At 43.9% G+C, this 16,190-nt stretch overlaps 1 protein-coding gene across 1 annotated transcript in view; it reads right to left on the bottom strand.

The window, feature by feature from the left end:
- Window positions 1-1,779: 1,779 nt before the first annotated feature.
- The window catches only part of sema4gb (sema domain, immunoglobulin domain (Ig), transmembrane domain (TM) and short cytoplasmic domain, (semaphorin) 4Gb), a 34,869-nt gene continuing 20,458 nt past the window's right edge, over window positions 1,780-16,190 (bottom strand). Inside the window, exons 7-15 of the mRNA XM_084342844.1 lie at window positions 15,001-15,114; window positions 14,534-14,688; window positions 11,083-11,258; window positions 9,093-9,231; window positions 8,459-8,681; window positions 7,870-7,985; window positions 7,536-7,690; window positions 5,326-5,387; window positions 1,780-4,837 (exon numbers count right to left, since the gene is read on the bottom strand). Of these exons, the coding sequence (XP_084198970.1) occupies window positions 3,870-4,837; window positions 5,326-5,387; window positions 7,536-7,690; window positions 7,870-7,985; window positions 8,459-8,681; window positions 9,093-9,231; window positions 11,083-11,258; window positions 14,534-14,688; window positions 15,001-15,114 (2,108 nt within the window). The 3' untranslated portion in view covers window positions 1,780-3,869. The remainder of the gene's footprint in view (window positions 4,838-5,325; window positions 5,388-7,535; window positions 7,691-7,869; window positions 7,986-8,458; window positions 8,682-9,092; window positions 9,232-11,082; window positions 11,259-14,533; window positions 14,689-15,000; window positions 15,115-16,190) is intronic.

Here is a 16,190-nt window from a genome sequence, read left to right as displayed (position 1 = left end):
CATCAGTCTTTCCAAGTTAGTACACAATAATGTAGTGACACAGATTCATATCTAGGCTATCACAAATCAAAATACCGGCTAGAAATCTAAGAATAGTGTTTTAACTGTATCTCTGACGTTAAACTAATGCAGAACATTGTGTTCACAAACACAAACTCCGGGGCGCTAATTGATTAGGGGGCCATCGGGGCCGTTGTACACTCAGCAGGGTCCTTGAGAGAGTGTGAATGCGAGCGGAGAGAGTAATAGATGATACTGTCATCCAGAGGTGATGAGACGGGAAAACAAAAGAGGCAGCGGAGAGGAGGGGAGAGAGAGGGGAGGAATGAAAATGAGGATGAAAAACAAGTTAAAAGAGCAAAAAAAAAAAAAAAAAAGGCTGACGAGAAGAAAGCAAGTGCAAAGAAGCCAGCTGTATCGTCATGTGTTCTCTGACTGGACACACAGGTCCGGCTACAGGAAAACACACCTAAATATGTAACCTCAGGAGAAATTAAATGGTAACCTGTCTAATTTTACATATTTTGGAGGCTAAATGACTATAGGTTCAAAAAGTTCAGTCCAGTAGATCACCTCAGCCAGCAGATGCAAAAAAAAAAAAAAAAAAAGTCTGCAAATCATCCCTGCAGAGACAGACCTCTCAGACAGCCCTTCCCAGCATCGCTCTGTTCAATGCCACCAGACTCCATTGGCAAAAACACCAATTTAACCTTCGCTGGTCTGGTGTTTTAACAGGATGTTTACAATCTGACCTAACTATTCAAAGCATCAAAGTCCCACATTTACACAAATAAACTGTGATCTTCGAGGCAAAATTACTGTGTTTTGTCAGTGGAGTGTGGTAGCTTTGAAAAGAGTGGTATAACAGCTGTTTCAGGTTAAAAAAAAAATGGTTTAAAGAAGTTCTCTCCTGTCCAAATTCAATCTATAGCCAGATACTGTATTTCCCACCAGTGTAAAAGTGTACATATGCTATTGGATCAGTGGGATCTGAGGCCTTTAGTCAAAGCATGAAGTGCATTTTCTAGACTATATTCTCAATCACAAAAGGTCTAGAATAAAGTGGTTTACAAGGCAAACAAGGAGACCTGCAAGTGCAAAGGAGCTCTTGCCTCCTTGTATCATCATCTGCTTCCTGCATGGCTAACCAGGACACTCGGGTCAAATGTTTTCTGTCTGCTTCTACCTGCAGAGACGACAGGGCTCTATGCAAACAGACAAGAAGTCCCCCCTCCTCCTCCTCCGATCCCCGTGGAGGCGAGCCAAGTACCGCTGTTACTGTCAGCGACTCTGACAAATGCACGCCGCGAGTCACCACAGAGGGCTGCTGCTGAGCCGCTGCCACAAGAGCTGATTCAACACTTTTCTGCAATGACAGATCTTTATTTACCACCGGCCGTGACACGTTTACAAACCGCTCAGAGATTCATTTCAGTCACTTTCCCTCTAAGTTAAATATGTGCCATTTAATCACAGCGCTGTCTACCTTGGCGAGGAGACTCTGTGGGCTCTGCAGCTCTTGTTGTTCTGGCATTGCTCTGATGTCAGGTAAACACCGAGGATGTCTTTGTGGGGTTGCATGCGTGAAGGTCTTCTCTGGTCCGATTCGGTGACCTGGCACCAGCAGCTTTTTTCACAGCAGAGGACAAACTGTTGTGGCTTTTTCTTACATCGAGGGAAATAAAACTACAGTCTTGATGTCTCAGGGGAAAGATAAAATATGTTTGGTTGGGTAGGTAAAAAACTAAAATGAGCATTTTCTGTTCAGTATCTCATCTGTTTGTTTGTAGCGCGTGTTGTAGTTTCCTCTCAGCCTCCTGTCGCCCTGAAGCCAGTCTGTAGCTGTCAGTGAATCCAATCGATCTGACCACAAACTGACCGCCCGTCAACGGCCTTTAATGGACTTCTACTACTGAAAACATTAAAGACACCTGGAGAAAGAAATCCAACTTGTTTCACAGTTTGCTACAAGTGTTTCCATTGGCACTGACACAACACATTGCCACCAAAAGCCGCAACAGTGATGTAGTTATTGCATTTAACTGTACATGAGAACAGAGGAGCATGAAGAAAGAGTGGTTTAAATAAAAAAAAAACTGAAATGCATGATTCGTCTTTACCACCCGAGCACTCAAAGTGATACTCCACATAAAATCAAACAGGTACCGCCATGAAAGGAGGTTGTAAAATGACAATTAGTTGATTAATCAACAATTATGAAGCAAAAATATCAAGTTTTTGCTGGTTTCAGCTCCTCAAATGTGAGGATTTGTTGATTTCTTGTTAATCTCTCAGTATTTTAAATTGGACATATCTGGCTGTTGGTCACCAGAGTTACTTCAAAAATGTAATGTATTACATATTACTCATTACTATCATTTGAAAGTATTACTTTTATGCTTTTTGGCGTAAGATTTATACAGAATTAGAGACTGTATTACGTAGTATTATGGGATTAAGTCCTTTTTGGTCTTTTACTTTCAACATCTACAAACATGAAAATGAAATACTTATCTGGAAATACTATGTGCAGCTGCTAGAAAAGCAATTACAAAGAAACTGCCTCAGTCTGACGTCCCATCCTGAGAGAACTGGTGCGATATAATTTATGAAATCTTTGTAATGGAAAGAATTACCATTTCAATCAGGCCTCAGGGAAATACATTTGTAAGAAGTGGGAAATGCGTATTTCCCCCAAAAAACGGCCTCCTTTTGTTTGAATATGTTTTATTTCAACTCTTTAAAATAAATAATTTTTATTCATCTATCTAAAATGCAAAACACCCAGGTTCTGTTTGTTATTTCATTTCTTCATTGTAAAAAACTGACTAAAAAACTATGATGTGAAACCAAATAAAGACAAAAATGTCCATAAAAAGAAAGTTTTGAGTTTCATTACAATATTACAGAGTAATGAGTTACACTACTATTGCGTCACTTTCACAAAAATAACCGCAGAAGACGAATGAGCATTATACTGTAAAATGTCAGAGGGTAATATTGTTTCGGTACCATAGCCTCAGATTACTCTGATCTCTTTTGACTGTAAAACCTTTTACTATCATTCGAAACGTATTATGATCGTATTTCCTCTGCTCTGTGTTCTGCTGCGTTTATAAAAACGACGCCTCTCACTGCAGAAGCTGCGCTCTGTCTGACCAGAGCCGATTGGCCTTTTTAAATTGGGAGCGTTTGCAATACTCCAGTGAAAACTGAACAGAAAGAGCCGGGGGCACTTTCTGTTTGTAGGCAGCAACATAAAGAAAACAAACGTACCCAACAACGCTGGGCAGGAAGAATAGAAAATATGTCTCATGTCTGAAGAACTTTCACTGACAACCTGATATTGGCGACGGCCTACTGTGGGCCGGGTGTGTCAGGGTCCTACAGATTAGCCATGAAACAATGCACAAAGAAACAGATTTTGGGGTGGAGTATCACTTTGAGCTCCACTTGGGGCACTACAAAGTTTCCTGAACACTTCCAGAGTCACAAAAATATGTGATCATTTGTACCCATGTCCCACTTTTCGCTCCTCCCGCCTTTTTGTGTCATCTGACCGACCATCTTTCTACACTGAGGTAGCATCATTAAGCTCCCTACTCGTGGCGACTTTGTAATAGTGCAGTCAAATTTTTCACAGCTCCACTTTCTCCAACAGCAGTCTCTGGTCAGTGTAGTCCATTGTTGAAGTGAAGTCATGGGAGACACGAGAGGCTGCACGTTTTCAGATCAGGTGAGGACACGACCTGCAGGTACACTGGGTTAATAACAGCAGCGTTTAATACAACAGTCAGTTCTCCCCACGACTACGGGTCACCGCTGGGGTCAAAATAAATAACAGTAGGACAAAGACTGAGAGGGGAGTCCTAAATGGAGCTCTCGTCAGGGTGCACGTCCAGCTGTGTGTGTTTCCTCTGCTCCAGGATCCTGTTGAGCTCCTCCGTGAACGAGTGGTAGAGCGGCGACATGCCCTCGGAGTCGGCCTGCCTCAACAGCACGTAGCTGTTCCCGTTCATCTTCCTCAGCACGCTGGGCAGAGTTGCCGACAGCCCGTTGGCGTAGTCCATGTTGGGAAGAGGAGGTGGCATAGGAAGAGGTGGCGCAGGGGGAGGTGTTTTGCTCGGAGAAAACTGGCCCTCGCCTGGAACTATCTGGAGGAAGCCGTCGCCAAGGTCCCCGAAGGTTGGCATCGAGATGGAGCGACGATCCTGGCGGCCGTTGCAGTGGCTGGAGATGGTTTTGAGCTCGAGATGGGAGCTCCTCTTTCGCTCAGAGCCTCCTAGGACCTGGAGCCCATGCTGGGAGAACTTTCTCTCCTGAGGGGCCCGTCTGGTGCAGAAGCTCACATAAAGCAGCACCACAGTCAACACCAGGCAAAGCCCTCCGAGAACCGCCACCAGGGAGATGTACACGGCCTCCATGTGTCTGTAGGTCTGGAACTCGGGTCCGGGAGGCACCGGGGCAGGAGGCGAGGGAAGGGGCTGCTCGGTGGGGCTGCTGGTGGAGAGAACAGTCGGGCTGGAAACTGTCGTGGGGTTAGTCGTGGCCGTGGGCTCCACAGGGAAGTACGAGTCCGTGTGCACTCTGACGGTGTAAAGATAAACCAGGACTGAGACCGAGTTCTCCACAGCAAAGCAGCGATAAGACCCGCTCTGCTGGGAACGAGCTCCGATTATGAGGAGGCCATCTGTGCCGATGCGGTAGCCTGAATCCAGGCCGTATCCCTGGAGCTCTTTGCCGTTTAGCGTCCAGCGTGGTTGTGCCAGGTTGGAGCGCAGTTCGCACTGGAGCAGCACGTCGTCGCCCGCCATCACAGAACGCCTCCGATGGACCACTGAGCGGCAGAAAGAGAGGAGAAGAGACATGAAATGGAGCTAAAATAACAGAGGCAGAGAGATGACAAAACTGCAGCAGGACAGAGGGATGAATATAGAACGAGATGTCAGGTCAGCAAGGTTACATCTTCAATGTGAAAGCGTGCAACCTTTCAGCATCGCTTTCCATCACGTCTCATAAGCCTCTTTAAATGTAGCGAGCAGCCGCCTGACCTCCAGCAAGACAGGAACTGATTAAAATGTGCATGCTGGGACCTGAGGGATGAGCGAGGAGCGAGCACCTATGAAATCCCTTAATAGCTGCTAAATGCTTGAAAAGAGAAAAGAGCACGTGTTGGACTTTTTTCACCTCATAATCTGTGTGTGAGAGTCAGGACAGTTTACCGAAGGGAAATGGACGGGAAGTAAAATTAAGTTCTAAAATGTCTAAAAATTGAAAGTGATGCATGTTATATAACAGACGTCGAGTGTGTGCTTGTATACATACCGTTTCCTGAATTCTCCTTACAGCCCCTGACCCCTCTCGGGATATCCTGGGTGACGTTTGACCTGAAACGGGGATTCAAATTTTCAAAACAACGCAAGGCAGAAAACACAATCTATCCATCTAGATTCTAACAATGGAGCTAGATATCACTCTTAAGCGGCAAAAAATACATCTGAAAAAAGTGTCTCTTTCCAGAAACACAGAGAGAATCATGCATCTACTAATGGACGAGAGGCGAGCCAATGAAGCCAACATCTCTACGGGTGTTGTGACGTCTCACACCAAAGCAATCTAGATGGATAAACAGCCCTACAGGTAAGAGGTGGGGTGAACTCTCGCCAACACACCACAGTTCTTAAACAACCCTCAGACGAGAGAAAACCCACTTCATGCAGCAACAATTTGAATTCACAGATTTTGCTATTGTAGATCAAACTGCTGAAGGTCCCACGCTGAGGGAGCAGCAGACATAATTTCACCCGGATCAGTGCAGAGTCGTGGCATGTAGTCGTGGCTATCAACATCTCTGTGTTCCAACAACCTCTGTAAATAAAAACACTAGAAAGCAGACTGCTTTTCACTCTCCTTAAATAATTGAATTGCTTCAGAAAAGGAAGTTGACGCTGTGCAACACGAACCGGGGGAAGCGCACGATATCGCATCAACATTCAATTCTGCATTCTGCAAATGTGACGCTGCCTCCGTACAAATCCACAGGAGAGGCTGATGTGTCTGCCGCCGTAATGGAGATTAAGATGTCTGTTATTCACTCATGCAGAGCGAGCGAAGAGAGGCACAAACAGTCTGCAGTGCAAGGATGAGCCAAACTTCTGTCTGTGTGCTGCTTGTGTGTGTGTTTGGAAGGAGCTGATAATAGTCGCTGGCTCAAACCCATCCAGCGCAGTCTGACCGGACCAGGCTCAACACAAGATGCCGAGAAAGGATTTAATTTAATTAAGTATTTTTCTGATTAATTTAATTCAGCATAACAGCATCCATCTAATATTCCAGGAAGCAGTGGAGGAATGAAAAGTACATTTACATAAGTAAAAATTTCAGGTGATTTACTTGAGTATTTCAATTTCATGCCACATTATTCATCGACTCCACTATAACTCTGATTACTCGTAACTACTTTATACTTCACTACATTTATTCATGAGCTAAAATGACCAGTTACTTAACAAATGAAGACTTTACATTACAGTAAATATATGATAAATGTATAAAATCTGATGCATTTTTAAAAGATAAATCTACTCAACAACTCTAAAATGCCACTGAAATATTGAAGAAACAGTTCGCACAAAAATGAAAATTCAGTCATTGTGTTGTAACCCATTAATTTAAATGTTTGTATGCTGCTAAATATGGAGACTTCAAGTGAAGTGAAAGAAAAGTAAGTAAGTAAAAATGTGATCCATGTCAGTCAGTGTCTCCTTTCTGCTTTCAACCTAAATGCTGTGACAAACTGCGAGAGAAGTTTCTGTTTTAAATCCAAATGTTTCTTTTTCTGTTGTTTTTTTTTTTTTGGGGCTAATCATCCTGGAGAAGCTCCTGCTGAGCTGAAAAGAAAAATCCAGGTCGAATCACATCGTCTCAGACCTGCTCTCATAGAAATTCTGTTGGAAGAGAAAGTAAACTGCATAAATAATTAATTAGACTCTGGTATTGTTGTCGAGCCCAGAGGAAATAAACAAAACGTAAAAGGTCAGGTAATACAAAAATGTACACATAATCAGAATGATTCATCTTGTTTGGACATTTTAGGACTACTCAGGGGCTGATAATACTGATTGTTTTATTAAGAATATGGGGGACTTGACACATATTTTCTCTTGCCTAATATTGAGTTCAGCATCTAAATGAAAGTATGCAATGCCATTTTGTACTTTTACCTGGAAAAATGCGACATTTTCCAAGTTTTAGAAGCATAGTTTGGAACATTCCTATAGCTGTAAACCAAATGCATATAGCAGCAGCAGATAGATAATTCAAAGGAGCTTCAGGAGGAAAGACACAAACAAGCAGAGCAAACAGGTGGAACTGCAGAGGAGGAGGAGAGACTCTGGATCTGTGATGAAGCAAAGCAAACTGATCCGTTTCAACAAGAATCTGGGTCATATTCTGCCAAATCTTTGTCAAAATACCTTCTTTAGAAAACACTGAGTCACTCGGTTAGTTTAGTGTACAGCAGTGTGTTTCCTCACCTCTGTGCACGTGACGATATTTCCACGCACACCTTCCCGTCCCAGCCGCAGAACGGATCTCTGGCAAACACGCAGTCGTAACAGGAAGTGTACCTCTGACAGGCCGCCATCGGTACCTGCACGACTCCAGAGCGCGAGCCGACGTAGATACTCCGCTGTAAGACAAAACATAAATGATGCATCCATTTGTATTTGCAGGTAACTTCCTTTTTTCTTTTTCCACTGAAAACTCGTCCATCAGCATATATTATTCTATGTAATAAATTAATCATTAAAGATTTTCATCATTTGCATAACTGTCATTCTGTATAACTCCACATACATGACTACATACCAGAGCAGAGGATATGACCATGCTCTCTATGGGCTGAGGTTTATCAAACAGCTGCAGCTCTTCTATGATATGCATTTCTCCATCGATGTCCACAGCTCGGTGCAGCCAGCCGTCGTCTGCAAACACAGATACAAACTTGTCAAACGAAACGCCTGAATAACCTTCAGAGTCAACAGAGAGTACAAAATCAAGCCTGTTTTCTGTAAAGGAGAAATCTATTCTATGTTTTTCTTATTGTCAACAAATCCCATGAAAAGACCAAAACCAACAATGAGGTCATCCGTCTCTCAGTACGTTTTGATTTCCCTCCGCTGCCTGTGGTTCTCAGCATTTAAAAACTTTCTTCATCAGAGGAAAAACTCACCTATTTCCTAAAACAGCTGGACTCGTAAGCGTTCAGCCTACATCACTCAAACAGGAGTAAATAGTGCATTTGTTAGGGACTATTTTCAGCGGTGGATTAATTCACATTTGGTGCAGCAATGGAGCTCACAGTAAAATAAGAAGCTTATACCAGGTAAAACATGTCACCAGGATCAATTCATTGTTGGTTTGGGTCTGTTGATGTGATTTCAGGAGTAAAACTCACCAGTTCCCAAAAACAGAATGGTATAAATGTTCCCGTCCAGCGCCGGCTCCTTGTGCACGGCTATCTTCACGTAGTTGACGCTCCTCTTGAACATGAGCGGACGCACACCTATCGGGTGCACCTGGCTGGCCATCAGCGGGTGCCTTCTAGCGAAGGTGAGGACGTTGTCAGGGAGGTCTCGAGACGAGTTGATGCCCTGGGACCTGTGCAGATCTGTTATACACTGCAGAGAGGCGAGGCAGAGGAAAGAGCAGGATATTAAATACATTATTCAGCGATCTCAGAGCTTGGATACATTAGACAGATCAGTGTGTACACAACTAATGCAAAGCAGTAAAAAAATGCTGGAGAGAGTGTTAAACATTTAGAGGGGAACTGGAAAGATGCCAGTCCAAAAAGGCGCCCAAAGTTTATCAAAGAGCCTCTTATTCCCCTTCAAGACTGAGCTCAAGCTTCCATCGGCAAAACTTAAAGGATTCCTCCGTACCACGGGTTACCAGCAGGAGGTCGGGGCTGAATCCAATGAAATAAAATGGATCTTCTCTATAAGATTCAGCAAAAAGAAACCAAGATTCATTTCTACGTTCTACAAGTTTTTTTCCCCCAGAAATGAAGCCTCGGAGATGAAACTTACAGATCCAGGTCTCGGGTGTGGCACTTTCCCGGTGTACTCCCTCCACTTTGAGTCCTGCACCTCCATGTACGGCCCATCGAACACCTTCTGCACATCAGCGAAGGAGTACTGGCAGATAGCAGATGCTTTGATATTCTTCCTGCAAGACAACCGACCACCCCCACCAGAGGACACACTCAGGATTAATGATTCAACGTTTGATAAACACTGAGAGGTTATTATCTGGGGAGAAGCTGATCACATTTTGAATGACAAAAAGGTAATTATGCTGCCGGGAGCTCTTCTCTGTTGTCTGAAAACTGTGTGTGTTACAGGAGAAAAGTTCTGGCTTTCCCTCTTGGATCTCATCAATTTGTCTTTGTGGCGTCACTGACAGATGTGTGATTTTCCCTCTTTATCTCCCAGCATCCACTCCAGAAGGAAATGTTTGTTTTGCAGATTTTTTTCTACACCCACTCCCTGTGAGTCATAAATAAAGCAGCCCCGCTTGCAGTTTCGGCGGAGCACCGGTGAAAGAAAAGATTTGACCGACGACATAACAACAGCATGAGTCGGTAGCCAGGTGACCCTCAAGCCCCGAAGGTGAGATTAGCAATGACTGCGTCACGTTCTTCAGTCCATTGTGTGTCCGCCTCAGCCTTCAGAAGCATTCAGGTGAGAGGAATGAGACTGAAGTGTAACCAGAATCTGTCTTCACAACTGGTGAGAAGTGTAGCTCAGGGGCTTACTCATCCCTGCACACCTGAGAGTAACGCATGGTGACGGCTACTACTCACACAGGTGTAAGAAAGAAAGAAAGAAAGAAAGAAAGAAAGAGAGAGAGGGAGCTGATGCAGGGCATGAGGTTATCTACTATGTTCATGAGGAAGCGAAGCAGTAAAAGAAGGATGGTGTTTCTGTCCTGTTGCAGCGATATCCTCTCCATCACAAGCTAAACACCCTTGGGACAGTTTTATGCAGCATGACTCTGCATATCAGCACAAACACAGGCTCACGTCGCTGCCAGATATTGTACCGGCAGCCGACGTCCTCTGACACTCGGCTCTGACTGCAGCGTCTGTTTGATAGCAACACACCCAGGGTTTGAACTAATTAATTTTTTATCAATTGATCTGTTGATTATTTTCGTGATTAATCCTGAAATATTGCAACATGTGCACATTTGTCCAATAAAATCTAATTTTCCGCCTGAGTTTTGACTTCATCAGCCGTCTCAGAGACGATAATGTGAGTAAGCAGAATGAAGCCTTCAGAGGAAGGAAAACTACTTTGCTCACATGCTGCAGGTTCCACTTTGAAAACAACTCGGTGCAGTTTATCTCTCGCGCTCACTATTCAGGAGGTGAATGTCACGCTCATTAATGTGAGATACAGGAGAAGAAGTCGCGGCATCAAGAGAAGAGAACGGCACACAATCATTTCTATTTATATGCATCGTTTCACATCTCCCCTAAACTCTCACCTGCCATCTTGTCTGCCTTGATCCTATAAATCCTGTAAAATCTGACTTTACCAAACTGATTACCTCAAATAACCAAGCAAAGTAGACTCATAATTCTAAGTTGTTAAATTTTTAGCTACAACTTAAATTTAATGGTCTACTTAACTTGGAAATTCTGAGGTAATTAGTTTCCTGACTTTTTTGATGAAGTGTTTGTACGCTGAGAGAAGAAATGCTGGACTCAATGACAACAATATCTGTAAATGTGACCCAAACACTGAACGGACGGCTTGCACACTGCAGGGCAGCATCCGGTGTCAATAGAGCAGGTTTGCTTGAAATGTCACTACTTTGGTGCATTAAATAATTTGAATATTGGAGCCCTGGAGACATCGGATGTTGCCCTGCAGTTAAAGTCCAGATTTCCCCGGCTGAATCCTGATTGAAATGTGTATAAAATGCTGCACAGTACATCTGAGACTGAATATATACTACATGATACTGTCAAGTGTCACACAATAAAAGCAGAATTTGTTGTTTGTTTCTTACCATTCCAGGCCAAAGACACCGTAGAAAATGCTGCTCTGAGCGTCTCGACCCTGCAGGACGAACACGCTGCGCAGGATGTTGAGGTGCAGCTCGTATTCTGGGACCGAACAAACCATTCTGGCCTTGAGGAAGGTTGTCCACTTCCTCTGCAGGGTCCTCTGGCCGCCCCAGTCGTTCTGCACACAGAGGAGACGACGACGGATGGATGGATGAGCTGATTCATTCTGGCATATACACTTACACACTAATCTGTGATTATAATCAAATCATAATATACACATATAAAGAGAGGGGGAGGATGTGAGGAGCCTGGTGAAAGTGGAGCTGAATGTTACCGAGTGCCTACTTTAGCACATTTGCTCTAATTGCATTTCAGCAGCACTGGGAGGCGAGGCTGCGAGAGATCTCTCCCTAAAAGAGTAATTTAGCACACCTCATTTAGAGGAAAGAAAAAAAGAGACTCCTTTTTCTCTTTGTTTGTCGGAAATAAAGCGGCTCATCTTTCTTCGGCTTTATGTGTTTCGCAGACGTCCGTCGTTCATCAACAAAACGCTCCCTGTGCCTCGGCCTCCCACGCAAATAAAGGCAGAGTGACTTAAATCAACATAACGCATAAGAGTCGGCTGCGCGAGGAAGACTTCAATCAATAACACCACGCACATTTTGGGGTTTAAGAGAAAGAGAGGGAAAGGGATGTTTAAAATGGATGCCGGGGAGAAAATAACATAAGCATTTCTTGTAGAGATGGATACCAGAAAGAGCTAACGGGATGCTCTGATGGATTACAATCTGCGTCAATCAAATCGCCGTGCGGGTCATCGGGCTGTCATGACGTAAATCTGAGAGTCTAAGAGCCCAAGAGTCGCACCACAAAGACATGCCTGTGGGGAAATTAACCCAAGCGACATGATGGAAAGTGCTGCTGTTTTTGAGCCACACATGAAGCCAGTTTCTTGAGATTAACAGAAAAAAAATGTACAGGTTTTCTTTCTTTGAAAATAATGACATAAGAACACAGATTTTTGCTCTTTATCTCCCTCAAAAAACTTTCTCTCTACACCCTTCTCTGTGAAAATGGGTCATGATTGGCAGAGAAGTCGATGCAGTCTGGCTGGGGAAGTGACAAACACAAGAGGACAACTAGTAAGGCAGCTCAAAAATGGCAAGTCCTCAGTGATTTCAGGCCAGAGGCGACTGCCAGGGCCGTCGCAATCTGCAGATCTGCCTCCAACCGGCGCGGCGTCTGGCTGCCACGGGGACGAGCTGGGGACCAGGTCGACATCTGCATGTGCTGCCATGGCCTAGTTCAGACTGAGTTATTACACTCTCCACCAGCTCCGACAACTGCACGGCGCTGATGAAGAGAGACGAGGTGAGGAGTCCACGCTTTATTTCCAGAGATTACTTATTTCGGGTGCAGGAGGGATCGTGAGGAGATGAACTGTTGGAGTGCGTGCGGTTACAGTAAAAGAGCTCAGAAGGAGGAAATCGTCAATCATCTAAAGAAAAGACTGCATAGATAAAAAGAAACAAATATAATGTAAAGACATGCAGTAAAACACGCAGATACATGTCATAAAGTCTGAATATCACATGTGTGTGATTAATTTGAGTAAGGCGACACAAAATCTCTGAAACGGAAACACTTTAGTCAATCTTTAAAACAGGAAACTGATCTGAAACTGTCTATGTACTACTGGAAAACAACCACAATAAGTCCACCTAAAGATGTCTGTAAAATCCAAACAAAAATGGAGAAGTTAGTCACGTCTGCAAAAAAAAAGAAAAGTAAGCCCCTTTCAGACGTGCTCCTCATTATATAAATGAGATGGAAATTCAACTTGCCTTCGGTCTGAACCGGAGTCACTCACTTAAATGTCAGGACGGCGATCCCACAAGGTCGGACCCGGTAACATTTCACTAGTCTGAAGCGAAGGCCGTCAGATCAACGCAAAGGCGACGGCAGCTCGAGAGTAAAAATAAACCTCTCACTTTCATCTCAAAGTTAAAGGTATACTATGTGAGAAAAACAAAAAGGTGTACCTTTAAGTACAACTCTGTGGTACTTTGAGTATTTCCTTTCTCAGCTACTTTAAACTTCCTCTCCACTTCATTTGATACATTTTGTTCCCCTGCCAGATTGTCTTTGTTCGTCCTTGTGAGTTCATCGCTTTCCAGTATTTTCATGGTGTTAGTTACTTTGTTTTTTCCCTTGTCTGGATTTGTTTGCCTTGTTTGGACAGATCCCCTCGTTTCCACTTAAAGACATCTTTTTTTTTAACTTTACTTCACGTCCTGTGTCCCTGATCTGCCCACGAACGTTACAGATTCCTCAGCGGTTACTCAATATGTGGCTCTGTCGTTCATTCATGCCACCTCTTCTCACAACTGCAGGGTGTGAAATGATTTCTGAACACGTCTGGACACTTTTTCCTGATGCCAGAGAAACACTGCGACAGAAATCCAGCACAACGCCACACTGCGATGGTGATTACGGCATCGTGCACGGCTTAAAGAAACGACAGTGGGGACGAAGAAGAAGGAGGAGGAGGAGAGACCTCGAGGAACGGTTGGGCATGCTGTCTAGACCGGGGATGCTGATCGCAAGTGAAATGAGGTGAGAGGAGAAAGAAGAGGAGGAGGAGGAGGAGGAGATGGCAATAAAGAGAGGGAGATGGTTTGCCATTGGAGGTGGAGGTTGGAGGACTTGTGGTTTGCCTGGCAACAGCGGCACAGAAAGAATCGCCGCCAGTCAGTGAAGAAACTAAGATTAGAGACGCCCAGCCGCCGGTTCATTCACAGCTGAAATTACCGTAAGAGGAGAACAGCAGCAGAGAGAGAGACGGAGAACAGAGTCTCCCAAAATCCATTTACTCTTCACTCTGTAACGGGGACGTAAAGCATCAAATAATCCCTCCGTTCCTGCAACTTTCCCTCATTTCAACCTTTTCTTTCCACGACCTTGCTACTTATCAAAAGCACATTGAAAGTGTACTGGTACACTACTTGAGTACATGTACTTAGTTACTTTCAATGTTAAAAATACTGATAAATGATGATAATGCAGTCGGAAAATAAATAAAATACTGGGGAAGTGTTTGTAATTACACAATGAACTTGTTTGTTGAGTTTTCTGTTACAGTTGCATTTCGACTGATGGAAGTAACTAAGTACATTTACTCAAGTAGATTACTTAGGCACAATTTTGAGGTGGTTATACTATATTTATGCTTCCACTTCACTACATTTTGGAGGCCAATGATGCACTTTATACTCCACTTCATATATTTTACTAGTTACTTTGCAGATTACATGCTGCATCAGAGCCAAATATACGTAGAATTTACTCTTTCTTTTTGGATGACTCTCACTTTTACCAAAGTAATATTTTAACACGATACCTTTACGTTTACTCAAGTATGACTTTTGAGTACTTTTTCACAACACTGACCTTGCAGACTCGGGCCACCCTGGACACTTTGGTCTGGCTCGGGTAGGCGATCTGCTCCTGGCTCCTCTCCGTGAAGAAGAAGTAAATCTTGTCATCGTCGCCGATCGAGCTGTTGATGCTCTCCTTCAGCAGCACGGAGCCCACAAAATCTGCCTCTGTGCACACACACAAACAACACACACACACAGGTTCAAACATAGACCTATTAGCAGCCGAGGAAGTGTCTCCTTGGAAACTAAAGATGGAGCTTTTAAGTGCGATTGAACTGCCACGACTAAGCCAGTTAGAGCTGCAGTGCGGTGCGGTTTTTGATGTGATTTTCCTTCTCGAGGTCAACCTGGTTTATGTTGTAACAGCAAAACATTTGATGAGATAAAAATGTGCAAAATGTCAATGGGGTTTGGTCTACGTAGTCGCTTACTGTAATAGAAATTAAATAAACTTGTGTATACGTGTGTTGCATTTACCCAGAAGCCACCGGGTCGGGGCCTCCTCTGTCCTGAGCGTGGGGAAAGGGAAGTTTCTCCGCACGTCTGGAGAGCTGCGAAACTCGTACTGGGAGGCCGTGAACATCTCGCCGTCTGATCGTTTCAGTGGAAGACACGCGAGGACAAAGAAAGGTGGACGTCAGAGGTCAATCACATGTAAATGAAAGCAGAAGCATTCTGCAGCGTAGGCAGGCAGACTGCGACCTACCGCCCAGCCGTGTTGTAATATTTGTAAATGGTAATTAGACGCAGATCCCAGAGTGATTAAATATGTTCTTGAGGCTTTGTTTTAATTCTGCTGCATTCAAATGAAAGGATTTCTTTGAGTCCGTCTCAATACAACACTCACATTCCCACAAGTTAATCGATGTAATCATTCCTTCTGTCCATACTGCTTTAGAAGTGACTACACTGTACACGTGCGAGTGTCTTCCTCCTGGCAATCATATGTATGTCTACTGTGTCCTAGTTTTATTTTGTAGTTATGTCTTCATGTGTATTTTTCTACTTCCTGCTGTTCCCCGTGTTCTGGTTCCCTCCTGTTCCTCCCCAGTCTGATTCTGCCCCACATCAGTCTCATTAGCCCTGCCTTGTTCCCTGTGTCTCTCCACCTGCACCTCATCCCCTCGTTAGTTTTGTTCCCTCACTCTTTGTGTGTGTGTTTCTGTTTTTTGTCCTTGCTTGCCTTTTTGTTGCCAGTTTTCGTCACCTGCCGTTTTATTGATTGTACTTTTGGATTTTGGACCTCTGCTGACTAAAGCTAGCTTTTTGTTTCACTACCTGCCTGTCTGCCTGTGTGTCTTGCGTTTGCATCCTTTCAGTGTATCTGTGAAATATTGGTGATGTATTGTCCCACTAATTAAAAATAATTAACTTAGTTTATATGACACCTTTTCAAAATAAAGTTACAAAGTGCTTCACGAGGAGGAAAAACATTTGGCAAGTCAAAAAACATCAAACAGTTTCTTCAGTAACAAACCAGGAAAACACAAAGAGTGATTGTCATACCAAAAAGATGGAGATAGCCTTTACTTTGATAGGACAGGTTAGAGTTTGACAGGATGTGGAGGAGAGAGAGAAGGAGTGGGGATGACATGCAGCAAACCACAGGTTGGAAGCCAACCGTGGTTTGCTGCTGAGGACTCAGCATGAAGCTACCAGAGCGCCCC

Source organism: Pagrus pagrus (assembly GCF_965226575.1).
Source record: "Pagrus pagrus genome assembly, chromosome: 21".
Taxonomy (NCBI): Eukaryota; Metazoa; Chordata; class Actinopteri; order Spariformes; family Sparidae; genus Pagrus; species Pagrus pagrus.
The sequence above is the reverse complement of the archived record's forward strand: the minus strand, read 5'-3'. Positions and strand labels throughout refer to the sequence as shown.